Source organism: Rhinopithecus roxellana, chromosome 19 (assembly GCF_007565055.1).
Source record: "Rhinopithecus roxellana isolate Shanxi Qingling chromosome 19, ASM756505v1, whole genome shotgun sequence".
Lineage (NCBI taxonomy): Eukaryota > Metazoa > Chordata > Mammalia > Primates > Cercopithecidae > Rhinopithecus > Rhinopithecus roxellana.
This window is the reverse complement of record NC_044567.1, coordinates 24,769,103-24,784,068: the sequence shown is the minus strand read 5'-3', so window position 1 is coordinate 24,784,068 and position 14,966 is coordinate 24,769,103. Positions and strand designations below refer to the sequence as shown.

At 39.3% G+C, this 14,966-nt stretch overlaps 1 protein-coding gene across 3 annotated transcripts in view; it reads left to right on the top strand.

The window, feature by feature from the left end:
- DHX40 (DEAH-box helicase 40) overlaps positions 1–14,595 on the top strand; it is a 53,984-nt gene extending 39,389 nt beyond the window's left edge. The window contains exons 13-18 of one of the 3 annotated variants that reach the window (XR_004055019.1): positions 4,309–4,423; positions 4,943–5,051; positions 8,371–8,465; positions 9,665–9,882; positions 11,533–11,602; positions 11,842–11,858. Coding sequence is in view for 2 of the 3 variants with exons in the window: in XM_030923383.1 (XP_030779243.1) it covers positions 4,309–4,423; positions 4,943–5,051; positions 8,371–8,465; positions 11,533–11,602; positions 11,842–12,070; positions 13,294–13,433 (758 nt within the window). In the remaining variant the exon portion in view is untranslated. Of the gene's footprint in view, positions 1–4,308; positions 4,424–4,942; positions 5,052–8,370; positions 8,466–9,664; positions 9,883–11,532; positions 11,603–11,841; positions 12,071–13,293 lie in introns of those variants that run through there. The other 2 variants (XM_030923383.1, XM_030923384.1) reach the window with 2 other exon arrangements.
- The last annotated feature ends 371 nt before the right edge of the window (positions 14,596–14,966 follow it).

The window sequence follows — 14,966 nt, the reverse complement described above, 5'->3', positions numbered from 1 at the left end:
GTCTTCTAGAACACCAGGAAGACTATGCTCTTAGCAGGCCTCTCTTTCCTTCACCGATTTCTCCATTGAATTTTTAACTGGTCTGTCTCTATTGGTGTCACAGCAAGTTGTTAGTCACCACTGATTGGTAGCTGCTGGCTCTGTTGTTTTTGACAGTGCCCAGGGCATAAATTGTTCTATAGTCTTGATCCAAATAAAGTTGGGTACCTCGGCAGGGGCAAGGTACTGCCAGTCTTTGATAATCCTTTCCCCATCCTTTCCTGGAAACAATCCCTGTGCTATGAAGCAGGAGGTAGAGAGGGTGGTGGTGGTAATGGGGGCCTGTTATTCACTGGCTATCCTATCTGGGTCCTCTCTAAATAGCAGAAGCTTGGGGTTGGGGAGTTAGGAGCTGATACTGCGGCTCACTTTGCATCTTCATCAGCACAAAGCCTTGTGAGATGCAATCTCTGGATGTTCACTGGTTGCAAACATACAAACCTGGAATAGCTCTAGGAAACTGGGAGTAGTGGGAACTACCACTGAGCTGCTGAACCCAGTGGAACAACTCTTCTGCAACACAGAGCTGTGGGGAATAGAGGACTGCGTAAGCTGTCATTAGCTGTTACGCTTTGATCTTCCCTACGGAGTAGCATTTAGGAGTCAGGGAAAGGTTGCCGCTTTCAGGCTGCCCTGAAGGCTCTTGCATAGCCCTTCCACACACATAGCTGTCGAGGGTGGGGCCTTCTTCCTACTGTCCTTACTGAATTCCATAGATTAGGCTTGTTTTAAGCTTTTTAATCAATCTCCAGAGACTTTGAATGATTGTCTTTGGTAATTTTGACTAGTTTAATAGATGTCTCTCTAGAAAAGAAGTTTTACCTAACTCCTCACACTACCATTCCCAATACAGTTGATGCTTGAACACACAGGTTTGAACTGTGGAGGTTTACTTATTTGTAGATTCTTTCTTTCTTTTTTTTTTGAGACAGAATTTCGCTCTTGTTGCCCAGGTTGGAGCGCAATGGCGCAATCTCGACTCACTGCATCCTCCGCCTCCCAGGTTCAGGTGATTCTCCTGCCTCAGCCTCCCAAGTAGCTGAGATTACAGACATGCACCACCATGTCCTGCTAATTTTGTATTTTTAGTAGAGATGCGGTTTCTCCATGTTGGTCAGGCTGGTCTCGAACTTCCAACCTCAGGTGATCCTCCTGCCTTGGCCTCCCAAAGTGCTGGGATTACAAGTGTGAGGCACGTGCCCGGCCAGTTTTTTCAATAAATATATTGGAAACGTTTTCAGAGATTTGTGACACTTTGAAAAAACTCACAGATGAACTCCATAGCCTGGAAATATAAAAAAAAAATTAGGAAAACATATGTCATGAAAACAAAATATGTGTAGGAAATGCTGCGGGATAATTAAGGAATCAGAGACTGAGGGGTTGAGGAGGAATTACTTAATTATTTAGGTGCACTGACTCAGTTGGATTAACATCCAAAGGACTGAGCCCCGAACAAAGAGTCGAGCTACCTTTTAAGCATTTCGTGGGGTGGCGGGGAGATCTGTGCAGGGGGAGGCATATTACAGAAGCGAGAAACAAAGACAGTTATTTAATTAAGACATGCATTACTTTATTTCTTACTTTTCAAGGAACAACATGTTTTACGACTTGAGATTATCTGTCTAGTGACCTTACAGCTGCACAGGTGGAGAAACGGAGTCTTCACAATGCCTGGGAATAGGAGAGATAAGGCTCACTAGCCACAGAGAGAAAAACAGTCAGTTAATTTTAAAGGACTCCAGTTCTTTCTCTTCCTCAGGGGGGAGTAGGTTTTCTTACATACAGCTGAGTTTTTGCTTATACAGTCTTTAATTTCTTTTAATTCCTGTTCCAATAATAGTCTATTTTATAATTTACTACCATAAAATATATACAAATCTATTATAAAAAGTTAAAATTTATCAAAAATGCATGCAAACACAGACTGCATGGTGCCATGATTCTAGGGATTCCAGGAGGCACTGACTCATAGGTAGGCTTGCCTCCTAGTGTTGAGAGCCAGGATGGGGTCGATGCTGGAGTCTAGTGCAGTTTGATTTGTGGCATGATATCTTCTGGGGGATGGCAGTTAGGTGCTTGAAATGTTATATTTTGGGTTAAAAATTAGTATCCCTGGCTGGCGTGTTGGCTCAAGATTATAATCCCAGCACTCTGGGAGGCTGGGGTGGGTGAATCACCTGAGGTCAGGAGTTCAAGGCCAACCTGGCCAACATTGTGAAACCCCATGTCTACTAAAAAATTTAAAAATTATTTGGGTGTTGTGGTGTGTGCCTGTAGTCCCAGCTGCTTGGGAGGCTGAGACAGGAGAGTTGCTTGAACTTGGGAGGTGGATGTTGCAGTGAGCCAAGATTGCACCACTGCACTCCAGCCTGGGCAACATAGTGAGACTCTGTCTCAAAAAAACAAAACAAAACAAACAAACAAAATCAAAAAACAAAATTACTATCCCTGAGCAGTTCAAGAAATGGAGATTAATAATCACTTATATATTTTCCTTACCAGGGTCATTTGTATGGTCTGAGATAAATCATATTTTTTTTTTTTGTTTCTAGCTGCTTCATTCAGTTGTTACCTAGGTAACAGTTGGAAGCTACTTAAAACATGAGATAGAAGACTTTATATCTTCATCAGTGTTTTCTTTAATCAAATTGTTTTCCTCCTAGTAACAGGAACTGCTGCTTTGCAGATTCACATTGTGTTCTATAGTAAGTGCTGCTCCCTGGAATCAGGCAACATTTTGCCTCTGCTAAATCTAGCTGTGATAAGTATAGGGAATAGGAATTGTGGTGTGACGTGTTAGATTGAAGGAAGGATCCCTATGCAGTTTTGAAAAAATGGGACTCTGAAAGATTAGCCCTGGATAAAGTGCTATGTGGGGAATTTGGGCAATCAGAGAGCACATCAGTCCTGAATGGAGTCAGGGGAAGTGGTATCAAAGTCAGTAACAGATAAATCTCAAAAACATAATGTTGAGCAAGAGAAAACAGACATATCAAGTACGTATTATATGATTCATTTATACAAAGGTTAAAAATGGGCAAAATCCGTCTGTAGGATTAGAAGTCAGGATATAGTTACTCTTGTGGAAGGGAATGGGTAGTTACTCGAAGGAGGGCATAAAGGGGGGCTGTTGAGATGCTGGTGATACTGTTTGTTGATCTGGGTACATTGGTATGTTATGTTTGTGAATATTAATTGAGCTACACACTTATGTCCTGTGTAATTTTCTGTATGCATGTTATACTTCAATATTACATTAAAAAAGAAAATGTTCATAGTAGGTCAGTTCTGTATATATGGAGATCATGTCTAATTGCCCACAACTGGGAATTGGATAAATAAGAACTGGTTAAATTGTGTTATGTTCCCCATACTCCTGGGCAATACCGTATCATTTTTTTTTTCTTTAGACAAGGTTTCACTCTGTTACCCAGGCCAAAGTGCAGTGATGTGATCACAGCTCACTGTAGCCTCAACCTCCTAGGCTCAAGTGATCCTCCCACCTCAGCCTCCTGAGTAGCTGGGACTACAGGCGTGCATCACCATTCCTGGCTTATTTTTGTAGTTTTTGTAGAGACAGGATCTTGCTTTGTTGCCTAGACTTGTCTTGACCTCCTGGGCTCAATTGATCCACTTGCCTTGGCCTTTCAAATTGCTGGGATTACAGGCGTGAGCTACCACACCTGACCCTATATTGCTATTTTTGAGAATGAATAATTCTATATGTACTGATATGGAGCTGTTATTAAATGAATAAACATTTTCAGATTATATATTCCATTTATAGAAAAATGAAACACTATGTACATATGCTTGTATATACATAGAAATTACCTGGAAGGACACACACTAAATAATGAACAGTAGTTAGCCTTGAAGATTGTTTTATGGGTAGTGTGACTGGGGAACATTGAACTTTCACATAATTTTTTTTATACCATTACATTTCTTTTTTTTAACTGTAAGCATGGATTACTCTTATAACAAAACTAATTTAAAAAGTAAATTACAAATACTATTTTAAAAAGACAAATAGATTGGGAGAAATAATGTTGTTATTCAGGTAAAATCTCCAAAGTGATATTAAAAGAAAAAAAGGAATTGTGGGAGAAATTAGAGCTTCCCAAGAGGAGTTAAGAAGAGTTAATATAGTTCTACCTTACTTCACCCCAGAGGATGAGGCAGATTTTAATAAGTTTTTGAAAACAAAGTGATTGTAGGCACTTACTGTAAAGTATAACTGAATTGCCTGTCCAATTCTTTTAGTTGATCCAGAGTACCAGAAGGAAGCAGAACAGAGACATCGAGAATTGGCAGCTAAAGCTGGAGGATTTAATGACTTTGCAACTTTAGCTGTCATCTTTGAACAATGCAAATCAAGGTATGTAAGGTAGTCCTTTGTCCTGGAAAATGTCAATTTGATGTATGGTTCCAGTACGTACTTACATGGCTTGTGACACTAAAGTTCAGTGAAGATGATACTGACTTCAAGGTATTTTGAATTTCAGTGAAGTTATCTATGTCAGATGACTGTTGCTTAGTAGGCGTTTATTATATAATATTGATTCTCTTCTTTTCTCCTCAAACCTTTCCTGAAAATGACCTTATAGAATTTTGCTTCTATATAGGTAGCCTACATTAAAAAATGATTGAATATTTGTTATTGCATATATGAGTAAAGAAATTCATTTACAAATTATTTTTTAATTTAGTCAGGGGCACCCTCATTAATTTAATTGTTTTTTTCAAATTTCCTAAAATTTTTTTTAGTACTTGGACAGGTCTCCTGAAGGAACTGACAGTTGTTTATGGGTTTCCACTTTTGTAATAGAAATGAGAATTTTAGATTGTTTTTTACTTAGGGAAGATATTTTAAAGATACCAGTTTTTTGTTTTGCAGTGGAGCTCCAGCTTCATGGTGCCAAAAACACTGGATTCATTGGAGGTGCTTATTTTCTGCATTTCGTGTGGAAGCTCAACTTCGAGAACTAATCAGGAAGCTTAAACAGGTGATTGCCGTAATTTTTTTTTTTTCTTGAGTAGCATTTTGGACCTAAATATTTCATATTGAATTTTCATTGAAGTACATTAGCACCCTTTCTATTCTACCACCCTTCCTTTCTGTTTGTTTCTATGTACAGCCATCTCCCTGACCCCATGAAAGATTCCTAGTAGTAATAAAAGAGTTAACTGTATGTGCAGAAATGAAGATTTTCTTTTCTTTTTTTTGAAGCGGAGTCTCACTCTGTCGCCCAGGCTGGAGTGCAGTGGCCGGATCTCAGCTCACTGCAAGCTCCGCCTCTCGGGTTTACGCCATTCTCCTGCCTCAGCCTCCCGAGTAGCTGGGACTACAGTCGCCCGCCACCTCGCCCGGCTAGTTTTTTGTATTTTTTTTAGTAGAGACGGGGTTTCACCGTGTTAGCCAGGATGGTCTCGATCTCCTGACCTCGTGATCCGCCTGTCTCAGCCTCCCAAAGGGCTGGGATTACAGGCTTGAGCCACCGCACCCGGCCAGAAATGAAGATATTTAAAAATTGCTTTCCTGATGTATAATTGACGTGCAATAACCTACACATATTTAAGGTATACACTTTGATGAGTTTTGATATGTTATCAAGATAATGGGACATATCCATCATCTCCCAGTTTTCTCATTCCCCCGCTTTTTTTTTTTTTTTTGAGGCGGAATCTCAGTCTGTCACCCAGGCTGAAGTGCAGTGGCATGATCTCGGCTCACCGCAATCTCCGCCTCCTAGGTTTAAGCAATTCTCCTGCCTCAGCCTCCCAAGTAGCTGGGATTACAGGCTTGCATCAACATGCCCAGCTAATTTTTGTAGTTTTAGTAGAGACGGGGTTTTGCCATGTTGGCCAGGCTGGTCTCAACGAACTCCTGACCTCAAGTGATCCACCTGCCTTGGCCTCCCAAAGTGCTGGGGTTACGGGCATAAGCCACTGCACCTGGCCTCATTCCCTTTCATAATCCATTGTCTCACCTAGCAGGCCTTCCTGCCTCACCTACTCAGGTAACCACTGATCTGCTTTCTGTCATTATACAGTAAGTTTTACCTCACTTAATGTCATCAGTAGTTTCTTGGAAACTGTGACTTTAAGCAAAATGATATACAGCAGGCCCTAGAAAAATACTGGTTTATTCACCATTAACACTGATGAGAAAAAAAAAAATCTTTAAAATTTTGCTTAACTTTGCAGTTTTTAAGAACTTATTGGCATTGAGGACTTACTGTATATAAGTTTGCATTTGCTAGCATCTTACATAAATGGAATCAAACAGTATATGCTCTTTTTTTGTCTGGCATCTTTTACTCATGATTATTAGTTTTTCAATTTACATATCTTATTTTGGTAAAATATTTAATATAAAATTTACCTCTACTGGGCATTGGTGATTCACCCCTGTAATCCCAATGCTTTGGGAGGCCAAAGTGGGAGGACCACTTGAGGCCAGGAGTTCAAGACCAGCCTGAGAAACAGTGAGACCCTGTCTCTACAAAAAATTAAAATAATTAGCTGGTTGTGTTGGCACACACCTGTAGTGTTGGCTACTCAGGAGGCTGAGGCAGAAGGATCACTTGAGCCCAGGAGTTCGAGGTTGCAGTGAGGTATCATGCCACCACACTCTAGCCTGGGCAACAGAGCAACACCCTGTCTCAAAAAAAATTTTTTTTTTACTGTTTTTAGGTGTACAGGTCAGTGTACACTTAAAACATTCACAATGTTATACAACCCTTACCACTTCTCCATCTCCAGAACTTTTTTTATCATCCCATACTATAATAAAATTCCATAACCATTCAACAATAACTCCCCATTCCCAACAGGGCATGATAGCTCACGCCTATAATTCTAGCACTTTGGGAAGCCGAGGTGGGGGGATCACTTGAGCCCAGCAAGTTTGAGACCAGCCTGGGCAACACAGCGAGACCTTGTCTCTACTAAAAAAAAAAAAAAATTAGCCAGGGGTTGTGTCACACACCTGTAGTCTCAGCTACTCAGTAGGCTGCGGTAGAGGATTGCTTGAGCCTAGGAGATCCAGGCTACAGTGAGCTGTGATCATAGAACTTCACTCCGGCTTGGGTGACGGAGTAATACCTTGACTCAAAACAAAAATAAAAAAACGTACCCATTATCTTCTTTCTCCAACCTCTGGAAGCCACTGTTATACTTTCTCTGTTTTGCTGCGAATGTTTTCTGTTTGCCTTGTCTTCAAGTTCATTAATCTTTTCTCCTGCAGTGTCTAGTCTAATCTGCCATTAATCCCATCTAGTATATTTGTCATCTCAGGTGTTGTATTTTCATCTCTACATGTTGGATTTCAGTCTTTAAATTTTTACATTTTATTTTTCAGGTCTCTACTCTTGGAACATATGTAATCCAGCTATACAGAAAATTATAATAAAATATAATTAAATCTGTGTCAGTTCTAGGTTGATTTTGATTGATGTTCTCATTATGGATTGTGTTTTTTTGCTTTACATCATACCTGATAATTTTTCAGCGGATGCCAAACATTGTGATTTTCACCTTGTTGGGTGCTGGGTATTTTTGTGTTCTAGTTACTTGGAAATGGGCTTTGGTCTTTCTTTTTGGGTCTTGCTTGCATGATTTGTTAGGTGGAATCAGAGCAGTGCTCAGTGCAGGGCTAGTTATTCCCCTCTATGAGGCAAGGCCCATCTGAGTACTCTTCCTAACATCACATGAATTATTGTGGTGTAGTATTTTCATGTGGCCTATAGGAATAGGCACCATTACTAGCCCTGTGAAAACACCATGCTCTTACTTCTTATCCTTTTAAGCGGTTCTTTTCTTGGGCTGGTAGTTTCCTCATATTCATGTGTTAATCACTATTCAGCTCAACACTTGAGGAGGACAGTCTGCATCTCTCTGGAGTTGTGTCTTTGTGCACTTCTCTTCTTTCCTGAACTCTTGGTCTGTGAACTCTAGCCATGTTGGTCTTCCTGGACTCCCAGCTTTGTCTCCCTAACCCAGGAAGTTCTCTGAGTTCCATTTGGGCTTCACTTCCCTGTATCTTGGTCTACAGTCTTTCTTAAGGCTGAAGTTGGGGCAGTTGTTGGGTGTACTGCATTTATTTCCTGACTCTGTCCTTTATTGCCTGATATTATAGTGTTTTGGAAATCATTATTTCATATATTTTGTCCATTTTTTTTGTTTTAGGTGGAAGGGTAAATCTGGTCTCTCTTAATCTATGTTGGCCAGAAACAGAGGTCTTTAGAAATGGGGGTTTTTCAAAATAAAAGATTATTTCAAATTGTACTATGAGATTTACCACTCTGTATATTCTTTTTACAGCAAAGTGATTTCCCAAGAGAGACCTTTGAAGGCCCTAAACATGAAGTACTACGAAGGTGTCTTTGTGCAGGCTATTTCAAAAATGTAGCTCGAAGGTAAGCAATAAGGACTTGAGAGATGGATCAAGATATAATACTGTATTTGACTAACTATAATATTGGACTATTTAATATTAAACATTGAATATTTGATTTAAGCTCTGTGATGATTATGATATGAATTACAATGACCAGGGACAGCTGCAATGGCTCAGAATGTGGTATTAGAGCTCAAGTAGGGTAGGAGGGGTATGTTTGTAGGGTGGCTGTCCGGCATGGGTTATCTTCACTTAAGGTAAGTAACAAGAGTTTTCTTACAGAGGGCTGGCCCTGTGTATAGTGTGAAAGCCAAGTAGGTTGAGCGTAGCATCCCTGAGGAAGGGTAGCTTGGCATGGAGTGTTAGGGCTTGAGCAAGGGTGGGGAGGGGTTATTTGGTTTGGGACATCAGTCTGAGTATAGTGAGGAAGGCATCTTTATAGATAAAGGGGTAACAGTGATGGTGATGGAGATTCATTAAATACAGAGGAATTGATCACATAACTCTGTAAGTGATAATGGTGAAGTGAGTTAGAAATACCGAAAGTGAGAAACTAGGAATGATCTCTGTGCTGTTGGACTGAAATTTCAGAGTATCATTATGAAGTTATGCATTTCATTATAGATGGATGCATGGATGGACACTGGAATAAAAATAGATGTTAGTGGGTGTATATATGTGTATTTGTATGTATGTAAATATTTATACGTATATATGCCCTAGCTCTGAGATAATAACAATGAATAGATGTAGTGCCCAGATCTTGACTTGGGACATCCATCTGCCACTTAAAGGAATCGGGGGTCTTTGGAGAAATGGGGCTGGGAAAATCCAAGATGAGCCCAGAACATCTTATTTTGCCAGCAAGTAAAGAAGTGATTACCAAAGGTTGAGGCTATGTCAGAAGAACATAGGAGCCAGCATGAAGAGGCCCCAAGTGATCAAATATGAGACACTTTAAGCATCAAAATAAGTAATGATAATAGTGGATTATTATGCACTTAATAAAATGTGAAATCATATTTCTATCATGGTATAAATAAAGGCGTCAAAGTTTAATGAGAAATGGAATTGTTTACAAGCACCTCTCCATAAAGTTTTTGTTAATTACAAAAGCAAAAAGTAACTTTACAGTGGAGAATCCTGGCATATGCTACCTAAATCAAGCAATCAAAGTGAACATAATGAAGTAAATCAAAATCATGTTCTTCCTGATAGGATACAATGAGAAAAACACAGCATTATATCTGTGATATTCCTGCTAAAGATGCATAACCTGAAACTAATCATCCTGAAACAGACAAACTCAAATTGAGTGACATACCACACAGTAACTAGCCTTGACATCTTTAAAGGTGCCAAGATCATGAAAGTCAAAGACTGAGGAAGTATTCCAGAATGAAGGAGACCAAAGGAAAATGAAAAATAAAGGCAATGTATGCTTCTGAATTACATCATTTTGCTATAAAGGATATTAGACATTCGGTGAAATGTCAGTGGGGTCTGAGGATGAGATGTTAGTAATGTATCAGTGTTAATTTTGTGGTTTTGGTGGTTATAATCATGTCAGAATGTTCTTGATTGTTGATTGTAGGAAGTGCACACTCAAGTATTTGGGGATGATGGGGTATTAGGTTGGCAGCTTACTGTCAAATGATTCGGGTAAAAAAGATTTTTTTGGTCGGGCACGGTGGCTCACGCCTATAATCCCAGCACTTTGGGAGGCCGAGGTGGCTGGATCACAAGGTCAGGAGATCGAGACCACCCTGGCTAACATGGTGAAACCTCGTCTCCACTAAAAATACAAAAAAAATTAGCTGGGCGTGGTAGCAGGCGCCTGTATTCCCAGCTCCCCGGGAGGCTGAGGCCGGATAATGGGTGAACCCAGGAGGTAGAGCTTGCAGTGAGCCCAGATCGTGCTGTTGTACTCCAGCCTGGGCGACAGAGCGAGACTTCACCTCAAAAAAAAAAAAAAAGGTTTTTTTTACTTGCAACTTTTCTGTAAATTCCGATTGTTTTGCACTTTTAAAAATATGGTATGTCGGCCGGGCGCGGTGGCTCAAGCCTGTAATCCCAGCACTTTGGGAGGCCGAGACGGGCGGATCACGAGGTCAGGAGATCGAGACCATCCGGGCTAACACTGTGAAACCCCGTCTCTACTAAAAAAATACAAAAAAAAACTAGCCGGGCGAGGTGGCGGGCGCCTGTAGTCCCAGCTACTCGGGAGGCTGAGGCAGGAGAATGGCGTGAACCTAGGGAGGCGGAGCTTGCAGTGAGCTGAGATCCGGCCACTGCACTCCAGCCCGGGCGACACAGCGAGACTCCGTCTCAAAAAAAAAAAAAAAATACGGTATGTCTTGGTTACTCGCTGTATGCCAAACACTGGGCAGGTACGAAAAATAGAAAGGTAGAGTAACATAAGTCCTTACATCATTCTTGATGATACCTGAATCTAATGGAGGGTGCAGATATGTAAGTGAATAATTACAATGCAGTCTGATCTGGGTTATACTATGAGTACATGCAAAGTACTATAGGAAATAAATTATGACGAACTAAGGTTATTATTTTGACAAGTTTTTTGGAATGATAGGTAGGGAAATGTAGAAGAAAATAAGGGCATGAATTAGAAAAATGATAGATTAACTAATTGTCAAGTTTTAGAGTAGTGAAAAATCATCCCTTTAAAAAGAGATGCAGCATAATATAACATAAACCATATTTAAGTCAGAAGAACCATTTAGGACTTGTTTTTACCGTGCGTTAGCGCTGGTGATCTTGAGAAGTCTAGCTAATTTATTTGAGTTTCAGTTTTGACCTTTTAATAAAGTTCCTGGCTCTCAAAGCTGATTCCTTATACCTAATTGTAGTGACTTATACCTAATTGTAGTGACTGTTTAACTTGTATAATTAATTTAAGATGAATTGGTACAGAGGCTGTAGTGATAGTTGAATAAATGTAAGCCTCTGCTTATAATGCTGTTTGTAATAGAACATACTGTAATTGTTCATTGCTGAATGTAATGCTCCATTTACTTCATTCCTTTACTGTTGTAGTCTTTATCATTTTGTTTTTCTGTTTATAGATCTGTTGGGAGAACGTTTTGCACAATGGATGGGCGTGGAAGCCCAGTTCACATTCATCCTTCCTCAGCAGTAAGTAGTTCATTTTTAATAAAGGGAAGAAATTTGTAAAGTTGTAGAAATAAGTAATATACAAATGTCTTCTATTTTTCACTTTGGGGTTAAATTTACATATATCTATATTACATAGATCTATAGGGTATTGGTTGGCCCATGCCTCCTGATTGAAGAAGATAGGACTATATGGTTTGTCTAATGTGGAATAGGGCAGGTTATTGAGTTATCATCCTTAAAAGAAATGTTTTGTATAGCTTCATGAACAGGAAACCAAACTTGAATGGATCATTTTTCATGAGGTATTGGTTACCACCAAAGTCTACGCAAGAATTGTATGCCCAATCCGCTATGAATGGGTAAGAGACTTGTTACCCAAGTTGCATGAGTTTAATGCACATGATTTGAGCAGTGTGGCCCGACGTGAAGTGAGAGAAGATGCAAGAAGGAGATGGACAAATAAGGAAAATGTAAAGCAGCTAAAGGGTGAGTAAATCATTTGTTCTATTTTAAAGCACTATGCCATACTGCTTCCTAGTAGCACTTTACTATTTTTGTTTATAAACATGTTGTGACCAACCTGGGCAATGTGATGAGATCCCATCTCTATCAAAAAAAAAGGAAAATTAGCCAGGCATGTTGGTGTGCACCTATAGTCCCAGTGATTTGGGAGGCTGAAGCAGGAAGATCGCTTGAACCCAGGAGTTTGAGGCTGCAGTGAACTGTCATTTCACCAGTGCACTCCAGCCTGGAGGTGACAGAGTGAGGCACTATCTCTAAAAAAAAAAAAAAAAATATATATATATATATATATATATATATATATATATATATATATGATTTGTGCATTATTTACTCAGAATTCCCTTTGTTTCCAAGGGGCTAATTTTATATATCCAAGGGGCTTTTTCTTTTCTTTTTTTTTTTTTTTTTTTTGAGACGGAGTCTCGCTCTGTCGCCCAGGCTGGAGTGCAGTGGCCGGATCTCAGCTCACTGCAAGCTCCGCCTCCTGGGTTTACGCCATTCTCCTGCCTCAGCCTCCCGAGTAGCTGGGACTACAGGCGCCCGCCACCTCACCCGGCTGGTTTTTTTGTATTTTTTTTAGTAGAGATGGGGTTTCACTGTGTTAGCCAGGATGGTCTCGATCTCCTGACCTCGTGATCCGCCCGTCTCGGCCTCCCAAAGTGCTGGGATTACAGGCTTGAGCCACCGCGCCCGGCCACCAAGGGGCTTTTTCTATGAAATATTAGGACCCTGGTTGGGAGGCATAAATAGTTGTGGTACTGAAATAGGACAGAAAGTTTATCAGCTCACATATACAGAAAACTTTTTAGTAAAGCTTTTTGAGGTTGAATCATGAAGTATATTGTATTTTCTTTATTTGACATCACTGAAAAATAGAATGGTGAAGAGTTTTGCCCAAGAAATCATAGAAAAGATTTTAGAAATGTTAGCCACTAGGTGTTTTATTACAGTCTCATAACACTGTGCCACATGCTTGAATTAGGGTCAGTTTTTCTGACTCATTGACCTTGGTGCTCTTAATTTTGTAACCATAGACTACTTGCTTTTGAAAGGGCAAAATTTAATTTTCTCTTTATTCTTTTTACTTTGTTAACATTGAAAAATCAGGGCTTCTCTTTCTCTTAACATTTCTAATACTGAATCTCAAAGCTAAGTTTTATTGGATTAATTTGTAATGTTTTCAGATGGAATATCAAAAGACGTCTTAAAGAAAATGCAAAGAAGAAATGATGACAAATCCATATCTGATGCACGGGCTCGTTTCCTTGAGAGAAAGCAGCAGAGGACCCAGGACCACAGTGACACACGGAAGGAAACAGGCTAAAGTGGTGAATCCTCTCATTCAGGAAGTAGGAAAAGCAGCCAGGAAATGTGCTTCTAGTTTGCCAGTTATTTCAGACAGCACTACCAAGAGGAAGTGGTCAGCACTTGTTATTGGCCTATGAACTAAAGCAAATCAAAGCTCATCAGTTTCCATAAATGCAATTGTCAAAGAAAAGATTGGGTTGCCATAGTCATAAGCAATGATACATGAAACCAATGAAAGACAGTACATGTAATATTTTCCTCGGTACAGTTTTGCTGGCCTTAACTGGTATCAAACTCTGTCATTGAGATGTTTTCAAAGAACATTTAGTTGTATTTAATCACCGTGTACTCCATTTGCATTGAAGCATTAAAAATTATTTTCCTTAAAATCTCTTTAAGGCCTTCTTGTCGCTGTTAGAATTGTGCTATATATCAGGTATGTGACCATTTCTTTCAGAAGGCTGAACATAAGAGGTTTCTACTCAGCAATACTTAGATGTCTAACCATTTAATTGCTACAGAGCTTTATAGATATTTAGAGAAAAGACTTAATCAGTTAGTAAATAAAATTGTCTATGGCAGGATTCTTTCTTGAATTAATATTAATCCTTAAATTGATTTTTCTGGGATTATACAAATTCCTTTTTATATCAAAGTATATTGTTTAAAACAGTAGCTATAGCCATTAACCAAAGGACAGATGATATATATATATATATATATATATATATACATATAAGTTCTTTTTTAGCTGTACCTACGTACTTATATCAGCACCATGTATGTAGGTGTGATAGTACTTTCAAACAGCCCCTCCACCTGGCCTACTCTGTTACTTCCACTTGCTTGGGAAGGGCCATTTAACTTCCATTATGCCAAACTTGGGATGGGATTTTCAAAGCAGGCAACACTATTTCATCGTGTTTCAAATTGGAACCTTGAGGCTAGTTAGTATCACACTGAGGCCACACTCAGCACTTGCCCACTCTTGTTTACTGCCTTGTATTCTAGTTATTTGTGTATTTGTCTCCCTCACTAGATTATACGCTCCTTGTGGGCAGGGACTGTCTTATTTTCATCTTTGTATCTTTCATGCACCTAGCATAGTGCTTTGCACATAGTAGTCACTCAATGTTTGTTAAATAAAGCTATTAGTGTCATTAAAATTCAAAAGACAGTATAATGTGTGTTTTTAGATATTTTGTGTAAAAGTTAAGAATCTAAATTTTTTATCAGTAACTAGTTATTTCCTTTGGAATCTAGTTTTATGTTCAATAATAGAAACCTGAAATCTTTATCAAAAATCACAAGGACCCAAATTCATGTATTTGTCCCTAAAGTAAGGTGAATGATGATGGTTTCTCCAAACCTTTCCAGTGTTTTAATTTGTTCATTTTTATTTTTAGTGCTCTAGACACTGTTATTAGCACATATTAATCATTTAGTTCTGTCAATCTCTCTTCTCAGGTGTATTGTATAAGGGCATTTCCTTGATGTGGTGGGATTGTGTGTGGATTCTTGGAATGAAAGCTCTTCTAGTTTAGTAAAT